The sequence below is a fragment of the Mesoplodon densirostris genome, chromosome 4 (assembly GCF_025265405.1).
Source record: "Mesoplodon densirostris isolate mMesDen1 chromosome 4, mMesDen1 primary haplotype, whole genome shotgun sequence".
NCBI classification, from domain to species: Eukaryota; Metazoa; Chordata; class Mammalia; order Artiodactyla; family Ziphiidae; genus Mesoplodon; species Mesoplodon densirostris.
In genome coordinates this window covers 1,708,346-1,729,821 of record NC_082664.1, presented here as the reverse complement: position 1 = coordinate 1,729,821, position 21,476 = coordinate 1,708,346, and the positions used below count along the sequence as shown (strand labels likewise).

Here is a 21,476-nt window from a genome sequence, read left to right as displayed (position 1 = left end):
TGTATCCGAGGCAGGCGAGCCACCCTGTATCAGCTGAGGGAAACTCTGTGACCGCAGAACCCAGCAGTGGGCACTGGCTTTTGTAAAATTTTATTAACTAACAACAGCGTGGACAAGCTGTGTTCTTGCTGAATCACCAGCTCTGTGGGGGCTGGTGCTGGAAACCCTGGCGGGCAGCCCTTCCAATCCCTCAGGGAGGCCTGGGGATTGAAGGCTGGCGGGGCCCGGCACACGCACGGCAGGACCCCGGCGTCACTGTCCCTCCAAGGCCACTGTCGAGTCTGGGAGACCACAGCCGGGGGCAGCCTCAGACGCCAGCTCCATCAATGGAGGTGTCAGATCCAGACAGAGGCCCAGTGGGGTCACAGTGACCAGCAGATGTCACCTGTCACATGGGAGGAGGTGGCTGGCTGGCACCCGCTCCCCAGCACCCTCGGCCACTCCACAGACCACCTGTGGATCTGAGGCTTACGTTAAGAGGTAACAGATTTTGGGGGGCTGTATGTTTGGGAAACCTGCCTAATTTCTCATTTTCAGCCAGAAGGAGGTGGGAATTTGGAAAGTGCTTTCTGCCATGCTGCTTCCGTCAAAGGGGAGAGTCCACTCTGGGGTCTCCCAGGGCCCCAGCAGCAGGCGTCACCTGAGCCGCGCCGTCATTTCCTAGCCTTTGGTTAAAGCCAGACGTGACAACCCAAAATATGCCATTGTGCCTCCCCCACAGGTTCAAATTCAGATGCTGTCGTTTCACTGTCCTCACAGCTGCCCTCCCTGCCCCCTGGCTGTAAGCCGAGCTCTCCCCTCCCCTCGCTGGCCCAGTGTCCAGCTGGGTCTCCAGCTCTCCTCACACACGTCCCAGACTCCACAGGCCCCAGATGCGGAACTTTCCCCCCACCCCGCTCTGCTTTTCCACCACCCACCCAGCTCCCACCCACCCAGCTCCTCAGGCCGGAAACCATCGCTCCCCTCCCCCTCACTCCCCATCTAATCAGACATCACGTCTGCCTCTGATTCTGTGTCCTCATGTCCAGCCCATCTGCTTGAGGAGGGGACTTCTTGACTTGGGAGAGACAGGCTGGCACACGGTTAAGTGCTGACTGGTCACCTGATTCAGATGTACAGGGTGTAAGAGGTGGTCACTCTTACCCTGAGCAGAACAAGCCCAATCAGCTACCAAACCATGGTTTAAAATAAACACGGTTGAGACTGCAAAGAAATCTAAAATACGTACTGAAATCAGGCAGCAGAAGAGACCCACAGCCGCTCTCATCACCCCAGCGGTGAGCGAGGAGACTTTCAGCTCCACGCTGGGCCAGCAGAGTCCAGTCCCGAGCAGCCCCAGCGGCGGGCAGGTCTGGACCCATCCTCCAGCCCGGGCGTGAGGGGGAGAGCTGCAAGAAATCCCCGCCGAGCAGGAGGCAGCTCTCTCAGAAGTGGGGGTCGGAGAGCAGAGAGAAAGCCCCTCTGGCGGGCACTCTGGGGTTTCTGCCACCAAGTCTCAATCAGCATCACAGAGCTGGGTTCAGAGACACAGGCCTGGAGAGACCTTGGCTGTTGTGTAAAAAGGAGCCTGGCTTCCTTGATGCCTCCACGCTAGAGAAGGAGTCCTGAGTGACCACACAGACGGGAGCCAAGAGATGCCCAGGGACTCAGTGCTGGAGTCTGCCAGCCCAGGAACCAGCCACATGGGGGAGGAAGCAACAGCCAGCCAGGAGGACACGTGATAATGTTTATTCTAAAAATGAATGACAAGGAAAATACATCAAAATATGGAGGGAAGCAACGCCAGCAGTGCTTAGAGTGGAATTCATAAACCAGAAAAGTAACAGAACTGGGATTAATCACTGCCTGACACATCTCAGTACTTCAACCTGCATTGCCTACAAGCTTTTTAATCACCTTCTCGTGTGATGATAAGCTCCTATCACTTACTGTCCATAAAGATAACTCGATGTATGTTTATTAGCACCGGTTCAGAAGTGTCAGTTTGAGGACTTGCCACTGGCCAAGCCTTGTACCTTGAACTGTCCTCAGGGCTGGGAACCCCTTCGCCATCCACGAAACGCCACTTCCCCTCCCTCCACGTGCTCCCGGGACATCGGGGGGTGCTGCGGACAGCAGCGGGCGAATTCCAAGTCCTTCCGGGGGAGGAGGTGGCCAGAGCTCAGTTGTGCTCAGAAGCAACTGCAAACACGCACCGTGACTCGCTCCCCACAAACCCAGCTTCCTTACCCAGAGCCCAGGACCAGCCCAGGAGAGGTGGTGGGGTGAAGGCAGCAGCCTTCCTTTTGCAGAGTTTACAAACACGTGACCACACGCACACGGGAGTTTAAAGCCCCACCCCGCCCCGCACTTCCATATTCAATTCAAATCCATCGTCAGCAACTGGCCACCTGCCTCTGCTCCTCTCTGGAGAAACTCTGATGCTTCCAGGGGAATCGGTGTCCAGCAGGGCCCCCACCTCGCCCTGCCCGGGACGTCTAGGCCATCAGCACCTCAAGGGAACTACCAAAATGAGAGTGGGTGGCTGGGAAAGAACCCGAAGAGCAAAGGGAGGAAGGAGGGGTCACTAGCAGGGGCAGAAAGGAGGCTGGGGTCTCAACCTCTCGGGGAGGGGGACCCTAAAGCTGAAGCCTGGCTATAGGCGCTGTGCGCTCCCCACCCTGAGGCCTGCCTGTGTCATACTGCGGAAGGCTGCCAGATAAAGACACTGTAGCTACCCTGAAACTGAGTAAATGTTTTAAAAAGACAGAAATGCCATAAAGACACAAAATACAGCTTTAGGTTTGCTGCTTATAAAACATACACTTAAGCTACTTTCCACAAGGAAATACTTTCAAACTCTGAAGGAAGCAACCCTTGGATGTTGAGAGCCACAGCCTGCCTCTCACCCACAGCTTCCTGACCGGGCTAGGCTCCCACCATCGGCCCAAATCCAAGGGCGCTCTCCCTCACCTGTCTTCTGCCACAAGAGCTGGGGTGGGGAGAGTTGCCTCAGAGCCCTGCGAGGTCAGGTGATGAAGACGTCCCACAGCCTGCCTGTCAACAAACTCATGTGGAATCTCTTCGCAGCCCCACAGTCTCCCTTAGATAATCTGGCTGAGCTCAACTAGGGTAAAAAGACCAACTCGAGGACTACGACATGGTAGATAATTGACAACACATTTCCACTTTGTTGGATAATTTTTTAATAAAATGAGGTGCACACCACTGATACTAAGAATGGCATATGCGCAAAAGAAAACAATCCTTTTTGGCTAAGGGCTGGAGAAGGAAGAAAAAGCATGAGAAACGGGAAACGTGGGGTGGGCGTGCGGAGAGAGTACAGCCTCACCTGTAAACAAGTGAAAAAGATCTGAAAGTCGCAGGCGGTCTCGGTGCCTGGGGCAGGGTCACAGGGCACACACACCTCCCAGCCAACCCCACCGTCAATGACCCTCAAGATCGAGGGCCCACAGATGACATGTGTACAGACTTCTTTAACCCTAGACTTAAATTTATGCCACCATTCTCCAATCCAGTGGTGCACGGACACGTGCCTTCCCCAAACACGTTGGCACACGGGCCCAGCTGACGCGGGTCCAGCAGCCCAGCCGGGCAGGGGCATGGGGAGGGCAGCAGCTTTGGGAGGAAGGTCAGCTGTGCTGGGAACCCGCGCAGGAGGGGCCCCGAGTCTCAGACCCTCTGGAGGCACCGCCCAAGACACCTCAGGGCGCGCATGATCCCCAGAGAGACCGTACTTGACCGTCGGCTCTGAAGACACTTACACATAAATAGGCATAAATAAAACCCTCTAACAGAGATGTGTCTCGCACAGCAGATCTGGTAAAAGGCACCGCCGTGCAAGGCCTTCAACTCTGACCTCGCTCTGACAGCAGCAGTGCGTATGGGCAAGGCTCACACCCGGGTCGAAAGCGGAAATCACGATGTGTGGACACTGCAGACTCAGGGCTGTGACGCTTGTTGGAAAAAGAACAGTGTGTGTTAAACCTTAAAAAAAATGAAATACACCAACTGCAACTGTTTAGGTTACAAAAGTTTCTAATATAGCAGCAGAGGATGTTTATAGAAAAAATATATTTTTAAGAAAATAGCTAAAAAAATCTAAAGTGATAAAAGTATAAAAAGTTTAAAAATATATCTTAAGACAAAATATTGCCCAAAACGTATAAAACTTAATTTTAGAAAATTCACCTATCTAAAGTTGGATGAGGCTGGATGCAGAAGGGGGCTGGCATCCTCCAGCGGGGCTGTAGCAGGACTCAGACGAGGGCCCAGGGCGGCAGCGATGACCGGCCTGCGGGAAAGCAGCCCAGCCCTGGGAGGGAGGGAGAGAGTGGGGAGCGGGCGGATCGGATGCTGTTCTGGGTCGGTCTCCTAATCGCAGACAAACCAGAGGCCAGCCCCGGCTGCAGGGCAGCGGGCACCCACACCCCCAGCGCGCCGGCTGTTTCCGTGGGCCTCACAAACACATCTGCTGTGTGCCGCGGCTGCGGCTCAGGTCTCCACCAGGATCTCCACCACGTGGTCCAGCTCGCCCAGGTCCGACTTGCAGCCGGCGCTGGGGGGCGAGGCGGCCGTGGAGGCGAAGGCCTCCAGCCCGTCCTGGCCCGACTTGGCCCCGCCCACCATGCCGGTCAGCACAGCGTCCAGGTCGTAGTAAGAGCCGTCCACATCGGAAAACAGCTCCTCCACGGCGCCGGGGCTTTGACTCTCCAGCGTTTCAAATATCTGATCGAGTGACTTGTGAAAGCTTCCTCTGTTTTCTCGAGGGCCGTCCCCGTCCCAAACGCCACCGGGAGCGGCCCCGGGAGCCTGTGCTGCTGGGACCACTTGGAGCTCAGAGGCCGGGTCTCCGGGGTCAGGGGCCGGGCGCGCCCCCTCCCGCGCCGAGCGGCACAGGATCTCCGTGGACACCAGGCGGTCCCGCGACGCCCGCCTCGCGGCCTGGGGCACCGGCACGTACCAGCTCCCGTCCTGGGTCATCTCCTCTTGGATCTGCCGGACTGTGTTGGCGATGAGGACCGAACGGCACAGGTTGGGCTCCACCAGCATGTGGCACAGCTGGAGCTTGACCAGCGACATGTCCAGGAGTGACTGGCGCTGCAGGCTGTAGGCGGGCGCGGCCTCGGCGTCCTCCGCGCACTTCCTCTTCAGCCCTCGCGCGAACATCGTGCCCTGCGGAAACCGAGAAAGATGCCGTTGAGCCCACTTCAGGGTCCGCGCAGACTCTGCCCCAGGTTCAGTCTCAGCGTCAGGGGTGACCCACGCAGACAGCGGCGCGGGACGGGGCAGAGGGGCACCTCCAGGCGGCTGCAGCCCCTGCGCCCCTCGAGCTCAAGCCCAGCCACAGAGACCCTGTGAAGGTTGTTCTAGACGCCACCGCTAAACCACAGCGCAACCGTCTCCATCAGAAAAGATCAATGGGGCTTCCCTTGTGGCGCAGCGGTTAAGAATCTGCCTGCCAGTGCAGGAGACCGGGGTTTGAGCCCTGGTCCGGGAAGATTCCACATGCTGCGGAGCAACTAAGCCCGTGCGCCACAACTACTGAGCCTGCGCTGTAGAGCCCGCGGGCCCTAGAGCCCGTGCTCTGCAACGAGAAGCCACTGCAATAAGAAGCCCGCGCACCTCAACGAAGATTAGCCCCGGCTCACCGCAACTAGAGAAAGCCCCCGCACAGCAACGAAGACCCAACGCAGCCAAAAATAAATAAAATAAAATTTTTTAAAAAAGATAAATGGACCAAAAATAGGATAAATGCATTTTAAAGAACTCGGCTGAACGGGAACACCGAATTTCCGAGTGTTGGAGCCTGGGCAGGAGGAGTTCGGGCGCAGCACGGGGGCCGCGGGCAGGACGGGGCCTCGCGGTCGCTGGGCTGAGTGACGGGCAGCCGGCTGACTGAGGCATCCCGGCCACCGACAGCCATTCCTGCACGGCAGGCGCAGGCTCCTCGGTGCTTTCACCAGCAGGGGGCCCCCACGTGTGTCGCACAGCACCCCTGAAAAGCCGTGCCCCAGGAGTTTCAGGGGAGCTGCCGGACCTGCAGGGAGCCCCCGGGGCACTGGCAGAACAAGCCTAGACGAGCGCTCTCCCTCCAAGGGCAGGCTCTGCCAGGCCGGGCTCTGCCTTCTCTGCTAGGCCACCTTCCAACTCCCCCGCTCCCTCCGTGTCTGCAAGGCCCAGGCCCAGGGGCAGGGTCCTCACCATAGCTTGGGGCAGCCTACGGCCGCCCAGGCGGCATCACTCAGAGTGGACTTCGTACCAGCACCACGACGTGAAGATGCTGGCTGGTTCTTGGGCCTCACCCGGACCGATGCTGACCGGACGCAGCCAGCTCACCGCACCTCTGCTCTCAGAGGCAAAACGACGAGGAAGCTGTCCCTCTGAACAGACTCTAGGTTGGGAGACCTTTGGGGAATTAAAACGCGGAGCAAGAAGGGGCCAGGGCCCCAGCGTTCCCCCAACAAGCACCCTGGCAAGGTCTGTCCTTTCAAAAGCACAAAGTTAAGCTATAACGCAGGAACTGTCTCTCTCTTCAAGTTCATAAAGTAGATAAACATTTTTATTTCAGATAATCCATTTGAGTATTCATCAAGAGGGTTAGGTTTTTTTTTTTAAATAAATTTATTTATTTATGGCTGCAGTGGGTCTTCGTTGCTGGGTGCGGGCGTTTCTCTAGTTGTGGCGAGCGGGGGCTGCTCTTTATTGCAGGGCGCGGGCTCCTCATCGCAGGGGCTTCTCTTGCTGTGGAACACGGGCTTCAGTAGTTGTGGCTCACAGGCTTAGCAGTTGTGGCTCACGGGCTCTAGAGCACAGGCTCAGTAGTTGTGGCGCATGGATTTAGTTGCTCCGCAGCATGTGGGATCTTCCTGGTCCAGGGTTCGAACCCATGTCCCCTGCACTGGCAGGCGGATTCCTAACCACTGCACCACCCGGAAAGTCCCAGGAGGATTAGAATCTTTTAAATATGCAAATTTTGGGATTTCCTTCTTTAAAAAGCAAAACAATCCCGTGGCCCCCTGTGGCTGCTGCTGGCCTATGACTGCGGTGTGGCCAGGGGCTCTGGGACCGGGTGGCAGCGCCTGTGCTGACCTGCTGATGGGAAGCTCTGTGGTGAAGGAAGAAGCAGCCCCGTCCACACCTGCCCCCGAGCCCCGCCAGCCGCAGCCTTAAACAGACAGAAAAAGGTCCCCTGGCCTCTGAATCTCCTTTCAGTGTCCTAGCTCTCACCTCCTGTGTACTTTAACATTCAAAAAACTTTTTAAAAGTGACTTCTTGGGCATTTATCCCAAAGAAATGAAAACCAATGTTCATACAAAAATATGTACAAGAATGTTCACAGCAGCTCCACTCGTAAGAGCCCCATTCTGGAAACCAAGCCCTTCAAGCGGGGAGAGGCTGCCACTCAGGTGCAGCACACAGCACACAGGAGTGACCAGTGGCTAGGGGACTCGGATGGGTCTCAAGGGGGTCATGCAGCGCGAGAAAGCCAATCTCAGAAGGCTGCCCAGGGCAGTCTCCACCTCTGTAAGGACCCTAACACGACAGATGGGTGCGCGGCCAAGGGTGAGCCCAAGGGGCTCTCTGGGGCGAGGTCATGGCTCCGTGTGGGGACCACGGTGGGGGTCCAGGAAGTGCCACGTGAGCTCCGACTGCACAGAACCGCACACAAGCGCGCGCGCATGCGCGCTCACACGGCGCCCTCCCCCTCTCCCTCACAATCCGAAGGCTGCTCGGAAGCCAGTTTCCTGGTGCGGATGCGTGTCTGGGCGTCTCACGCAGACGCCCACACTGGGTGGCATGTACCTCCAGGACACTTCTTTACAACTGCCCCTGCACCCATAACTATTGATATTTCAAAACAAAAAGTTTAAAAACTAAGTGACTACAGCTCATTCCCCTCAAGACTAATTTCCCCAGAACAGCAAACAGGTCTAATTTATCAACATAACCCCGAGGCCACAGCCAATCATCACACCTTGCACACCCCCGCTTATTAGCTGTCTTTAAGTGAAGGACAGTGTAACCGGGCAGGACGCCACAGGGGCCTTCCCAGCACAGCCCCTCCCCCGTGTCCTCCGCTTTAGCGCCTCTCTGAAGTACCCAGATGATAGTAATTGATGCACATTTCCTGAAGTTGTTTTGCAGATGTGAAAGCCTCCCCCACCAAATGGAAGATGTTAACTACTTGATGACCATGAGCCATAGCCCCAGGCCTCCTGGAGCCTAAGGCCGGATAACGTGAACCCCCGTGACACCACCCTGTTCCCTCAGCATCAGCCAATCAGAACACTGTGCACGACCTGATCACAAACCCTGCGACCCCCACTCCCTCGCCCTCTTTGCCGAAAGCCTTCAGGGAGCTCGAGGCTTTTTAGGGCACGAGCCACCTCGTCTCCGTGCGAGGCCCTGCAGTAAACCTTTCTCTGCTCCTGACTCTGGTGTTTCAGTTTGTTTGGCCTCACTGTGCATCCGGCACACGAACTTGCATTTACAAAAGCAGCTTACCACCAAAATACAGGAAAAATATTTCAGTGACTTCTAGTAATAAAGGATTCAAGTTTTTTGTCTTGGCTACAAATTCAACTTTTAGTCTTTTTCCCCAGTTACTTGTGTAAAAGTCACTGGCTTAAATTTTCTAAGCATATTGAGAGTCACTATAAATTATGTCAATAAAGACATAATTTATTTATAATGTAAATTAATTTATAATTAACTATAATTAATTTATAATTAATATGAAGTATGTCTATGAAGAGACACCCTGTGTTGGGGGGAAAAAATTAAGTTTCAAGGGTTCCTCTGTGGCAAGTTAATCACCTCTGGCTTTTAGCATCTTTTCGACCAAACCTAAAATCCTGACTCTGCACAGCGACCAATTTAATTTAGGGCCCAGGGACTTCCCTGGTGGTCCAGTGGTTAAGACTCTGCACTTTCACTGCTGAGGGCCCAGGTTCCATCCCTGGTCAGGGAACTAAGATCCCATAAGCCCTGCAGCGTGGCCAAAAAAAAAAAAAAAAAAGATTATTTAAGGCCCAAACCAAACTCCCTCGAATAACACAATTAAGCCTGAGTTTACCAACAGAGGAAGTCGAGGGCCCCATGCAGCTCAGGTCAGCGGCCACTCAGGCTGGCGGGGTCGGGCTGGAGACCACGGCTGACCCACAGCCAGGAAGCTACATGGGAAACCCTGGGACCGCACCTCCCTTTCCTCGAGGGGTCCTCAGAACGCCCAGCCCCCGAATTCACGAGTGGTCAACGCAGCGGGAGCCCCAGGGGCTGAGTTCCGGGCCGGCTGCAGCTTGGTGTGGTCTACACCTGGGGCGGCAGCACTGCCAGGCACGAGGGGCAGAGGGCACGCTTACGGCGTTCGCTCTGAGAGCCTGAACGGGCACAGCCACGACACCCAGCCACCATCACAGGAACCAGCCCAGGAAGCAGCCTGCTCCCTCTGCGCCAGACCTGCAGGAAGGCAGACCTCCATCTCTAGCGACAGCCCAGGAAGCCCTACAGCCGCCCTGTGACACCCCCCGCAATGGCCTGGCTTGATCAATAACCCACGGCTTCCACGGTCTTTGTCCTCGCTCCCGACTGAGGACCAACCGCAGAAAACCGGACGTGCCCCAGCCATCGCAGTGGCGCCCGGGTCTCGCCAGCCGTCCAGCTTCCCCAGCCCCGCAGCCCCAGCAGGACCCCGAGCCCCCTCTCCACCGGGAAGCGCTCCCACTCCCCTGCTGCCCAAGTCCCTGCTCAGCCCGGTGGCGGCAGTAGTGGTGCCGGCTCCCCGGCCGCAGCAGCTTGGAATAAACAGCCTCTGCTCTTCTCGCAAGGCAGCCTTCACGCATCTCCACAGTCACTGCACATAATCGGGAAAGCAGCAGAAAGCACAAGACAAAGACACTCGGGGGCTTCCCTGGTGGCGCAGTGGTTGAGAGTCCGCCTGCCGATGCAGAGGACACGGGTTCGTGCCCCGGTTTGGGAAGATCCCACATGCCGCGGAGCGGCTGGGTCCGTGCGCCATGGCCGCTGAGCCTGCGCATCCGGAGCCTGTGCTCCGCAACGGGAGAGGCCACAGCAGTGAGAAGCCCGCGTACCACCAAAAAAAAAAAAAAAAAAGACACTCGGGAACCAGTGATCACGCCAGCTCCCGGCACGTGCCGAGCGCGGTCTCCTCTGCGTGTTTGAGTCTCAGCAAGTCCTGCTTTCCTTGCTCACCACACCTTCCACGTTACTCAGAACTTTACCACCACTTCTGACAGCCGCGAGTCTGCCCCAACATAGAACGCCCTGATCTTACTGACGGCTAATCCAGGGCCCTGCCCTCCCAGCCTTCCAGGCGGGTGCAGGCGGCCCCACAGCTCCAGCACCGACTCCTCAGTGCGTCTGCAGGGCGAGGGACAGCGCGATTTTACCAAGCTGCCTTCAAGGAAGGAAGGAACCAATTCCCCCTCTGCCATTTCTCCGGCACCGATCTGTCACAGCTGCTGGCGAGCTCCCACTGTGCTTCACCGACAGCCCCAGCCCCAGCTAGACCCTCCCCGCCCACATCCCTACCCCTCCCACCCCACACAGCACTTCTGCCTGCTCGGGCCCCCCACCAGCCGGTTTCACCACCCGACGTAACATTACTTAAGACTGAAAATCAGCTAGTTGAATGGGTGAAGAGTGGTGTATCTGACAACGGGACACCACTTGGCAAACAAAACCCACCATGAGACGCAAGGACACGCCACGATGGATCTCAAAACACCACGTGAATATGAATAACAAAGCAAGAACAAGAACACAGGGACCGTACTGCTATGTACATGAACTCACTGAACAGGCAAAAGCTAACCCAAGTTGTTGCCACTGACGAGTCACGACTGGCGGGAACTCCCTGGGACGGTGGGAATACAGTCCCCTCCAGATGGGCGCCTGGGTCACGCGAGAGGATGCATTTGTCAGAATTCACTGAACTGCACAACTAACATCTGTTCATCTCATTTCATCGAATTATACCTTCATAATAAACAAAAATGCATCAGTAACCAATGTGATGGGGGTGGCTACCACATTAAATCTAAAACACTTTAGATACTGCCCGCCCCCCGCGCCCCGACGGGCAGGCCAGAACACATACAGGCTCAGAGTCAGCCCAAATTATTCCCCGCAAACGTTCCAAAGCCTAAGCGACTGTTAATTTGTGCCACACTCCACAAAAGAAGATGCTGGCCGACTTACATCTACGGGAGGGAGCAGCCCATGGGCAGTGCCCCATCACCCAGGGGCTGGGTGAGTGGGTGGGGTCACGATGATCTCAGACGGTGGCCTGTGAGGGTTCCCCCTCCTCAGACAACTGCGTTTGGGACAAAATCAGAACAGAGCATGGTTCAGAAGGGACTCTGAGAGATGCTCAGGGCAGAGGTGGGGACCCAGAACCCCTAGGCTGGCCTGGTGGAGCACAGCTCCCTGCCCAGCAGTGACTGTGGACTGAGGGCACTGAACCCTTCTAACACGGGGTGACACAAGGCCCTACGCCTCCGAGGCTGTCCTAACCGCAGAGCCTGACTCACCGCTGAGTGCAGAACAAAAAAATGTCAGGCATTATTACCACCTCCGTCACCTCCACAGTCGGCTGGAAGGTCTCGCCACGCAGCTGGTTAAACCCCCGAGGCGCACCGAGTCCTCAGTTAGCACGTGCCACACAAAAACCTCCAACATCGCCGGACAGCCGGCCCGCCAGGGTTGACCCCCGTCGCTGCACAGCACCGCCCTCAGGCCTCCTCCAGGACAGGCGCAGGCCGGACAGAGGAACATGAAGAGGGACAGACAGGCCACGAGTTCCACGTGGCGGTGAAGCCACGGGGGGCACTGTGCCCGCCCACCCCGAGCACTCCCAGCAGAGGAGACCCCAGTCACAGCCAGGTCCCCATTCCTGAGCAGCTCTCACGCCACGTGGCCACCGTCCCAAGAGCCGGTGGAAAATGCAGATCCCCAGATCCAGAGCAGCAGGGCTGGGGGCGCTGGGGATAGACTCGTCACCATGACCTTCAGCCGCGGCCAAGCACTCTCGTGAGTTTCAGGTTTTTAAGGCAAATCAACATGAACACTCTCAGTGTCTGTCTCACTATTTGGTTTTGAAATACTCATCAAAGAAAACTGAAGATGGAGCAAGCAAAGCAAAATTTTGAAACGGTTACCTCTAAGCTGTGTGGCGGTCACCCCTCCACTATTGCCTGTCTGCAGCTTTCAAAAGCTAGCACTAAAAAGTTGGTTTCAAGTACGTTTTTTTTTTGGCTGTGCCGTGCAGCTTGTGGGATCTTAGTTCCCCGACTAGGGACTGAACCCGGGCCCACGGCAGTGAAAGCGCAGAGTCCTAACCACTGGACCGCCAAGGAATTCCCTCAAGTACTTTTGTTACTTGGAATAAAATACACAAACCTCTCTGCCTGGGAATATGTTCTACTGGCAAGTTGAGGGAAACTTCCAGCCCTCCTTCCAAGATAAAACCTGCCATTCTCTCTCTCCAAAAAAAAAGAAAAAAGGAAAAAAAGGTTGTAACTGGTTTTTTATTCTGAATTTCAACTCTAATTATAAAACATGGTGAAACTTGAAAATAAAGAGCAACTGTATGTAGGAAGTTCATACAATATTTAACTTAATTTTGTAGGCGGACAGTATCTTCTTTGCCTCATTTTAACAGTAAACTCAGACAGTAAACTCAGTCTGGCTGTTCTGTGTAAGCAACACAGGGCCCCACAAGAGGAAACACGGCAATTTCCAGCAGAGGAAAACCCTCTATTTGGACCACAGCTTCTCCCAGCAAACGGTTACCTGGTGGATGCTTTTCCTGGTAATCCTGCTGTGGGGACAGTAAGCTTTTGAAAATGTAGAGCTGCGCTTGCCTCTGACTTGTGGAAGTGAGTGCCTGGTACTTTTCCTAGTCCTCTGACTGCAGCAGGATGGCGCGGGACAAGGAGCCCACTGAAGACAGCTCCCTTAGCAGCCGGGGTCCGGGAGTCCTCCTCCCCCCACATCCTGCCCCCCTCCCTGATGTCTATCTCCAATGGACTGGGGAGCTTAGGCCAGCCTGCAGGGGAAGCAGACAGCACCAGCTTCAGACCACCCAAGGCTGGCATCCCTTGCTCCCTGATACCCCCTTGATCAGCTTAGAGAGAAGCTGGGTCTCCTACAGTATGGGGGAGCGAAGGATATTGCAAAATATCCTTAACATTCCTTTTCAAAGCAATTAAAACTGAGACACAAAGGAAAAGAACCCAAACTGAGCGCTCACAGGCATGCAGCCTACTACAGGGAGGCAGCCCTACCCTCCGGGGTTCCAGAGGAAGGTGCCCCTGGCCGGGCCGTTTCTGTAAGGCACTACAGTACTGCAAATCCCAGTTCTGCTAAAAGAACCTAGGATGCAATTCAAGTGTTCCATCGCTAACACTCACCACCCACTCGTCGCTCTACAAGGAATGCAGATTAGGAAGGAAACCTAGAAACATGGACAGATGGGTGGATAAAACGATGGACGAATGGATGATGGACTGATGGGTAGATGGGTGGATGATGGATGGAAGGACCGACCGGTGGGTGGAAGGAGGCGTAGAATGAGGGATGGATGAGTGACAGAGGAGCGGCAGCTTGGTGGCACTGTGGTCAGGGCTTGTAAATCCAAGTAGGCTGCCAGGGTCCCCACAGGTCTCCCAGGAGGGTCTTCGTGGGAAGCAGGAGAAGGAGGGCCTGCACCGACCCCTTCCAAGTCAAACGTAAGACAATGTAGGGACTTCCCTGCGGAGGAGCCCAACAGACCCATCGTAACTGTTTCTCCTCTTAAAAAGAGCCCCCAATCAGGTTAAAGGCAAGGCTATATATTATTTTTGACTTGAAATGGTGCGGAAGAGCCAAAGTTTAGTCTGCGGCAGCAGAGAATCCCAGGAGGCCGGTCACTCGTCGAGCGGGCGGGGGGCGCCGGTCATTGCGACTGCGCCCCCTCCTCCGACGCGCCCCCGGACCCCCAGGCCGCCCCCTCCCCCGGACTACCCCCAGCCCCCCCCAACTCCCCAGGCTGTCCTCAGCCCTCCGGGCCCCCCGCCCCAGGCCGCCCCCCAAGGACCCCACAGGCTCCCAGGGCCCACGCCGCCCACGCCCGAGCCCTCCCGGGGACCCCGCCGCCGCACAAAGGCCCGGGTCCAGCCGAGAAGCTCACCTGGCAGCCCGCGTCCGCGCCGCCCGCGCCACCGCCGAGGGAGGAGCCGCCGGGAGGGGCGGGGCCTCCGGGGAGGGGCCGCCGGGGGCGGTGCCGCGCAGCGCCCACAATGGGTCGCCGTGGCGCCGGCCGCTCCGCCCGTTGATTGGCCGGGTGCGGGGGCGGAGCCTCTGGTTCAAACCACGGGCGGGGCCTGGCGCCCGAGTTCCCGCGCGGCCGCGTTGGCCGTTGGGCCCGCGCCATCGGCCGCCCCGCCCCCGGCAGCTCCCAGGTCTCCGCGCGCGGCCCCAGTGCGCCTGCGCTGGCCTCCGGAGGGCGGGGCTGGTAGGGCTGGGGGAGAGGACGGGGCGGGGGAGGGGAGAGGACGGGGTGGGGGAGGGGGAGAGGACGGGGTGGGGGAGGGAAGCCCGGCGCCTCTGCTCCCTGGACTGCTCGTCCCTCCAGGGGCTTCAGGTTTACCTGTAAGAAATGAAATCACGAAAGCCGAAAGGAGGGACTTCCCTGGTGGCTCAGTGGTTAAGAATCCGCCTGCTAATGCAGGGGACACGGGTTCGTGCCCTGGTCCGGGAAGATCCCACATGCCACGAAGCAACTAAGCCCGTGCGCCATAACTATTGAGCCTGCGCTCGAGAGCCCGCGAGCCACAACTACTGAAACCCGCGCGCCGAGAGGCCGTGCTCCACAACAAGAGAAGCCACCGCAATGAGAAGCCCACGCACCACAACGAAGAGCAGCCCCCGCTCGCCGCAACTAGAGAAAGCCTGCCCGCAGCAACGAAGACCCAACGCAGCCAAAAATAAATTAATTAATTAAAAAGAAATGGAGGGGCTTCCCTGGTGGCGCAGTGGGTTGAGAGTCTGCCTGCCGATGCAGGGGACACAGGTTCGAGCCCTGGTCTGGGAGGATCCCACATGCCGCGGAGCAACTAGGCCCATGAGTCACAATTACTGAGCCTGCGCGTCTGGAGCCTGTGCTCCGTAACAGGAGAGGCCGCGATAGTGAGAGGCCCGCGCACCGCGATGAAGAGTGGCCCCCACTTGCCGCAACTAGAGAAAGCCCTCACACAGAAACGAAGACCCAACACAGCCAAAAATAAATAAAAAATTTAAAAAAAAGAAATGATGCTTAATTATCTATTTGACCAAAGTAATGATAAAAGATTTCAAAGGTAAATACAAAAAGTTACATAGTTGTAAGCAAAATGTAGCTCTTTTAATATTGAGAAGATTCAGTTTTCTTAAGTAATCAAATACCTGATTAAGACAACCTGAAACACAGGAAATAATCTGGGTAAAACACAATTTTGGTTTTCTAAGCAGATTACTAAAAGGTAAGGAAAAACCTTTCACAATCTCTTATCAGAAGCAGGCAACAATTCAAGAAAACCTTGTCCTGTTAGCATATGAAACTTAGGTTTTAATTTTACATAAGTGCACTACTGATTTTAAAGCTTATTTTTAAAACCCTTGTAATAGCAATTCAATTTTAGCCATCTTGACCACACATAAATTTCCTTTTTTTAAGACTCCTTTTCCACAAACCTACAACTTAGTATTACCATCCAGCTTCTGTCCTGTCTTTCCTTTTTCCTATTCTGAAACAATCAAATTCACTTTAGAACAAAAGTACTTTCTTTCCCTCAACAAAGTGCATTTCCATTCCTCATACCTTTTCTTACCAAAAACACACATCCTACTTTCCTTGTATACAGAGTTGTTTTCCTTTATTATTTCTAGTAGTTTTAAACAATTATGAATGGTCTGTTACTAGCAAATTTATCAGTACAATTCAATTTTTCAGTCAATACAATTCATCAATACAATTTATCAATACAATTCATAATTCCTAAAAGCATATTATCCTTGTAGTAAATTTGGCATGTTTACCAATAGACCAAATATCTACCAATAGACCAAAATATCTATTTCCTTTGTAAAGGAAGCCAAAAGTGAATGAAACTATTTTTAATTATGTTTCAGTATTTTATCTTATTTGGGAATAATCTAGATGTTTAATGACTACCCATCATTTAATTTAACTTAGCAGAACTGTAAGGTTTCAGGTTACCAAAAAGGTCTGAGGAACCTATTTAAAAGGTTTACCTAGAAACTTGTATTTCATCCACATCCATTCAATTCATTTGTTTTCAACAGTCATATTTAGATCACTCATGAAAAATTTTATCATACCCAGTTATTTTTCTTGCTGACAAATTCTTTAACAAAGATAACATGAACTTGTCCGACCAACAAACCCAGGCAGGGGACTTTCATGGTGGTCCAGTGCATAAGACTCTGCGCTCCCAAAGCAGGGGGCCCAGGTTTGATCCCTGGGCATCCGGGAACTAGATCTCACATGCATGCGGCAACTAAAAAAGATCCCACATGCCACAACTAAGACCCAGAGCAGCCTAAATAAATAAACAAATATTAATAAATAAATAAATAACTCAGGTAGAATGCCTGCTTTTTTTTTTATTTTAAATCTTTTATTGTAGTTTGAGCATGTTCATTTCTTTTTTTTTAACATCTTTGTTGGAGTATAATTGCTTTACAACGGTGTGTTCGTTTCTGCTTTATAACAAAGTGAATCAGCTATACATATACGTAAACCCCATATCCCCCCCTCCCTCTTGCATCTCCCTCCTTCCCACCCTCCCTATCCCATCCCTCTAGGTGGTCACAAAGCACCGAGCTGATCTCCCTGTGCTATGTGGCTGCTTCCCACTAGCTATCTGTTTTACATTTGGTAGTGTATATATGTCAATGCCACTCTCTCACTTCGTCCCAGCTTACCCTTCCCTCTCCCCGTGTCCTTAAGTCCTTTCCTTACATCTGCATCTTTATTCCTGTCCTGCCCTTAGGTTCTTCAGAACCTTTTTTTTTTTTTTAAGATTCCATACATATGTGTTAGCATATGGTATTTGTTTTTCTCTTTCTGACTTACTTCACTCTGTATGACAGACTCTAGGTCCATCCACCTCACAACAAATAACTCAATTTCGTTTCTTTTTATGGCCGAGTAATATTCCATTGTATGTATGTGCCACATCTTCTTTATCCATTCATCTGTCAGTGGACACTTAGGTTGCTTCCATGTCCTGGCTATTGTAACTAGTGCTGCAATGAATATTGTGGTACATGACTCTTTTTGAATTATGGTTTTCTCAGGGTATATGCCCAGTAGTGGGATTGCTGGGTCATATGGTAATTCTATTTTTAGTTTTTCAAGGAACCTCCATACTGTTCTCCATAGTGACTATCAATTTACATTCCCACCAACAGTGCAAGAGGGTTCCCTTTTCTCCACACCCTCTTCAGCATTTATTGTTTGTAGATTTTTAGATGATGGCCATTCTGACTGGTGTGAGATGATATCTCATTGTAGTTTTGACTTGCTTTTCTCTAATGATTAATGATGTTGAGCATTCTTTTATGTGTTGGTTGGCAATCTGTATATCCTCTTTGGAGAAATGTCTATTTAGGTCTTAGAATGGCTGCCTTCTTTTCAGCGTTGATAACTCCAAAGACATGTTTGTTTTAATTAAACCAACAACTCCAAGTTAGCTTTAATTCACCAAAATTAATCCTAGATCACATAAACCCCAAAAGCACCTAGGCCAGTCTGTTATATTTTAATTCATATAAGGGCTTGTTTGTTTTTAAACCACTTAATTAGAGCCCTTTTACAAATTAATGTTAACAATACCAACCAGAGATAGAAGAGAAACATAATACCAGACATCTACCACACATATATAGTCACACATGAAAACACAGATAGATGCAAACAGGGGCCTTACAGTTTCATTTAAAATTCTAGCCATGTCTCAGATATAAGCTCAAAAGAATAGTCAGATCCAAACTGTGCTGTAAGGATCCTTTTAGAGCTGTTTATGGAGTCAATTTGTCTTTTAGAAGCTTCTGCATACCAATCGAAGGACGCATTGCATGGTCTCCTGAGACGTTTGGAATTCTCTCTTTTAAGGGTGCCCCTTAAGGTGGACTTACTTCAAACAAAGGTTCCCCCTTTAGAACAGGATGGTGACTTACCAAAACGCTTCAACAAACAGACAGAAACAGAAAGCAAGTTTTCCCCTAGAAGCTTTGGAGTATATTTGTCTGTAATCAAAAACCTCGGGCAATTGCTATTTAAATCTGCCCTTCTAGTTGTTATTTGCTCCAGTTAAGGTAGAAACAGTAATTAAAGGTTTAGCATTTGGATCCAATTTTAAAGGGGCAGGTTTTTGCTGAGGAGGAGAGAGGGAGATGGTGCTAAGGGCTGAGGCTGAGACAAAGGGGTGGGGTCTGAGTCAAGGGGATGGGGCCTGAGACAAAGGGGTGGAATCTGAGACGAAGCGGGCAGGGAAGACAAGCAAGACAAAGAAGCTGGGGGAGGGAACACAAGGAGCCCCAGGCTTCATAAGCCATTTTGTTCTTTTCTAGGTTTTTGTTGTTGTTTTGGCCAGTTTAGAAAAGGTATCTTGCAAAGAGGCAATTTTAGAGTTTTGTGCACATTTGGAAGCTTTTGGGTGCCAATAAAAATAAATCTACCGAGTGTCAGTGATTGTGTGCGAGAAAGACGTGCCCGGCCACGGCTGGCTTGGAAGATGGAAGCGGGCCCCAAGCCAGGAGGAAATGCAGGGAGACCTCTAGAAGCTAGAAAAGGCGTTCATGATGTGCTGAGCAATGAAAAACCTTCTGGTTATATGCGGGAGCACAGGCAATTAAATGGCTGGTCATCAGATGAAAATGACTGTAATGAAAAACTCTATCCAGTGTGGAAGAGGGGAGACTCGAGGTGGAAAAACTCTTGGAAAGGAAGCCGTGCGCAGGCACTTCTGACCAGTGATGCACCACCACTTGTGGGCTCAACTCTAACATTCGCAGTGAACCTGGTATTCCCCAGATGCCAACAGGAAGACGCCAGTGGCAACACAGTCTATGAGAAGAACTGCAGAAATGATACTGGTCCATCTCCTGACCCATGTGTTTACAACTGGACAGCATGGACAGAGGACAGTGACTGGGGAAATGGCACCAGACAAGGCCATCACGGGAAGCCTTTCCCTCACCCCGCAAAATGGAATTTCGTCTATGTGTTCCACACACTTGGTCAATATTTCCAGGCATTGGGACAGTGTTCAGTGAGAGTTTCTATAAATACAGCCAATGTGACGCTTGGCCCTCAAATCATGGAAGTAACTGTCTATAGAAGACACCGACGGGCATACGTTCCCATAGCAAAAGTGAAAGATGTGTATGTGGTAACAGATCAGATTCCTGTATTTGTGACTATGTCCCAGAAGAACAATCGAAATTCATCTGATGAAACCTTCCTCAAGGACCTCCCCATTACGTTCGATGTCCTGATTCATGATCCCAGCCACTTCCTCAATGAGTCTGCCATTTACTACAAGTGGAACTTTGGGGATAATACTGGTCTGTTTGTTTCCGACAATCACACTTTGAACCACACCTATGTTCTCAATGGAACCTTCAGTCTCAACCTCACTGTGCAAGCTACAGTGCCTGGACCTTGTCCTTCACCTTCACCCAGACCTCCAAAAACCACCCCTTCTTTGGACTCTCCAGTACCTGCTGGTGACAATACCCTGGCGCTGAGGGAGATTCCTGATAAAAGCTGCCATATTAACAGATGCGGCTACTTTAAAGCCACCATCACAATTGTAGAGGGAATTCTGGAGGTTAACATCATCCAGGTGACAGATGTCCTGATGCCCGTGCCACAGCCTGACAACCCCCTGGTGGATTTCGTCGTGACCTGCCAAGGGAGCATCCCCACAGAGGTCTGTACCGTCATCTCTGACCCCACCTGCCAGGTCACACAGAACACAGTCTGTGACCCTGTGGACATGGACCTGGGCAACATGTGCTTGCTGACAGTGAGAAGAACCTTTGGTGGGTCTGGGACATACTGTATGAATGTCACTCTGGGTGATGATGCAAGCCTGGCCCTCACGAGCACCCTTGTCTCTATCCCTGGAAAAGACCCAGACTCCCTTTTAAGAATGGCAAATGGTACCCTGGTCTTCGTTGCCTGCATGGCCGTATTTGTCACTGTGATCGCCCTTTTGGTGTACAAAAAACACAAGGAATACAAACCAATAGAAAACAGCACTGGGATCGTGGTCAGAGGCAAAGGCCTGAATGTTTTTCTCAATTTTGCAAAGATGCTCTTCCCCAGAAACCAGGAAGAAGATCCACTGCTCAAGAACCAACCGGGAATTCTTTAAATCTTCTGCCTTACTTCTGACCAATAGCTCACTCTTCAGCGCCATTTATGTCAGCTATGCTAGAGTGGATGACAATTAAATTTTTAAAAAGATTATTGTAAAATATATATTGTGGTTTAGGGAGGTCCAATTTTTATTATAGGTTAAATGACATTTTAGAGAGGTGGAGGGGAATTTACACACAGCCTCACCCATGTTATATTAACTGATAAAACCAATTAGCAATTAAACTACACACAGCCTCACCCATGTTATATTAACTGATGAAACCAATTAGCAGCGCTTTCTTTCGTGATGGTTTGTTTCAGTTATAATGTCTTAGGTGATTAGTAGGATAGATATACTGTATCCAAAAAAAAAAAAAAAAGAAAAAGAAATCTACCATTCATTTGTTTAATTTTAGGACCACGGTCCTCCAGTGTATTCCTAACAAAAATGAGTTTGAGATTAAAAGTTCCCCATAATGTGCACTGTAATTCCAGATTACTTTTAGTTTGTTTGGCCCACTTAGTTAAAATGTACATATGGGGGTCCATAGTTTTTGAGTATGAAACTGGCCAGAGTCCCTGAAGCCGGGCTGCCCTCAGAGAATTTAGGAGACTGGGATGCCATTTCCCTAAGTTCTCCTGGAAACCCGAGATAGTTGCTAGAGTCCTTGCCCAGATACCAAAAGGAATAAAGGTCCCAGTTAGCATGATCCCCAAAAGAGAACCCTGTTACCGCACTCCAGAAAATAACTGAGTACTTACCAAGGACAAAGCCTTGAACCAGAAAGGACAAAACCTTTCCAGATCCCATGTAAAGTCTGAGAGCTCAAAACACAAAAAGAGCGGGGCGTGGAATCCAAGAGGAGACGCACCAAACCGAAAGCAGGTGGCAACTCACAGAAGTGATGAGCACGAGGGGCTCAGTGTGGGCACGTCACTGCATTCCACGAGCTGTCATCTCTCGGGGTTTGCCTCCTTTGGACCCCACCTCTGACACCAAATATGTCAACTTTAATAATACAGTAGCCAGTTATTTTAC

General features: G+C 52.2%; 2 protein-coding genes across 4 annotated transcripts; one reads left to right on the top strand and one right to left on the bottom strand.

Moving 5' to 3' along the window:
- Nucleotides 1-3,161: 3,161 nt before the first annotated feature.
- CDCA4 (cell division cycle associated 4) lies at nt 3,162-14,252 on the bottom strand. 3 transcript variants are annotated; one of them, XM_060095536.1, is made up of 2 exons: nt 14,195-14,252; nt 3,162-5,175 (listed from the first exon to the last, which is right to left on the bottom strand). In XM_060095536.1, the coding sequence occupies exon 2, from the start codon at nt 5,167-5,169 to the stop codon at nt 4,495-4,497; it is 675 nt and encodes a 224-aa protein (XP_059951519.1). In that variant the 5' UTR covers nt 5,170-5,175; nt 14,195-14,252; the 3' UTR covers nt 3,162-4,494. The 3 variants fall into 3 exon arrangements, with proteins under 3 accessions (XP_059951519.1, XP_059951522.1, XP_059951521.1); XM_060095539.1 differs by lacking the exon at nt 14,195-14,252 and adding an exon at nt 13,573-13,734; XM_060095538.1 differs by lacking the exon at nt 14,195-14,252 and adding an exon at nt 12,817-13,021.
- Nucleotides 14,253-18,803: 4,551 nt separating this feature from the next.
- LOC132489434 (transmembrane glycoprotein NMB-like) lies at nt 18,804-20,479 on the top strand. The gene has a single exon (XM_060098371.1). It carries the CDS (start codon nt 18,804-18,806, stop codon nt 20,448-20,450), a length of 1,647 nt encoding a protein of 548 aa, XP_059954354.1. The 3' UTR covers nt 20,451-20,479.
- Nucleotides 20,480-21,476: the final 997 nt, after the last annotated feature.

Coding starts and splice junctions, on each gene's coding strand:
- CDCA4 (XM_060095536.1), bottom strand. CDS start 5,169: ATGTTCGCGCGAGGGCTGAAGAGGAAGTGCGCGGAGGACGCCGAGGCC.
- LOC132489434 (XM_060098371.1), top strand. CDS start 18,804: ATGGAAGCGGGCCCCAAGCCAGGAGGAAATGCAGGGAGACCTCTAGAA.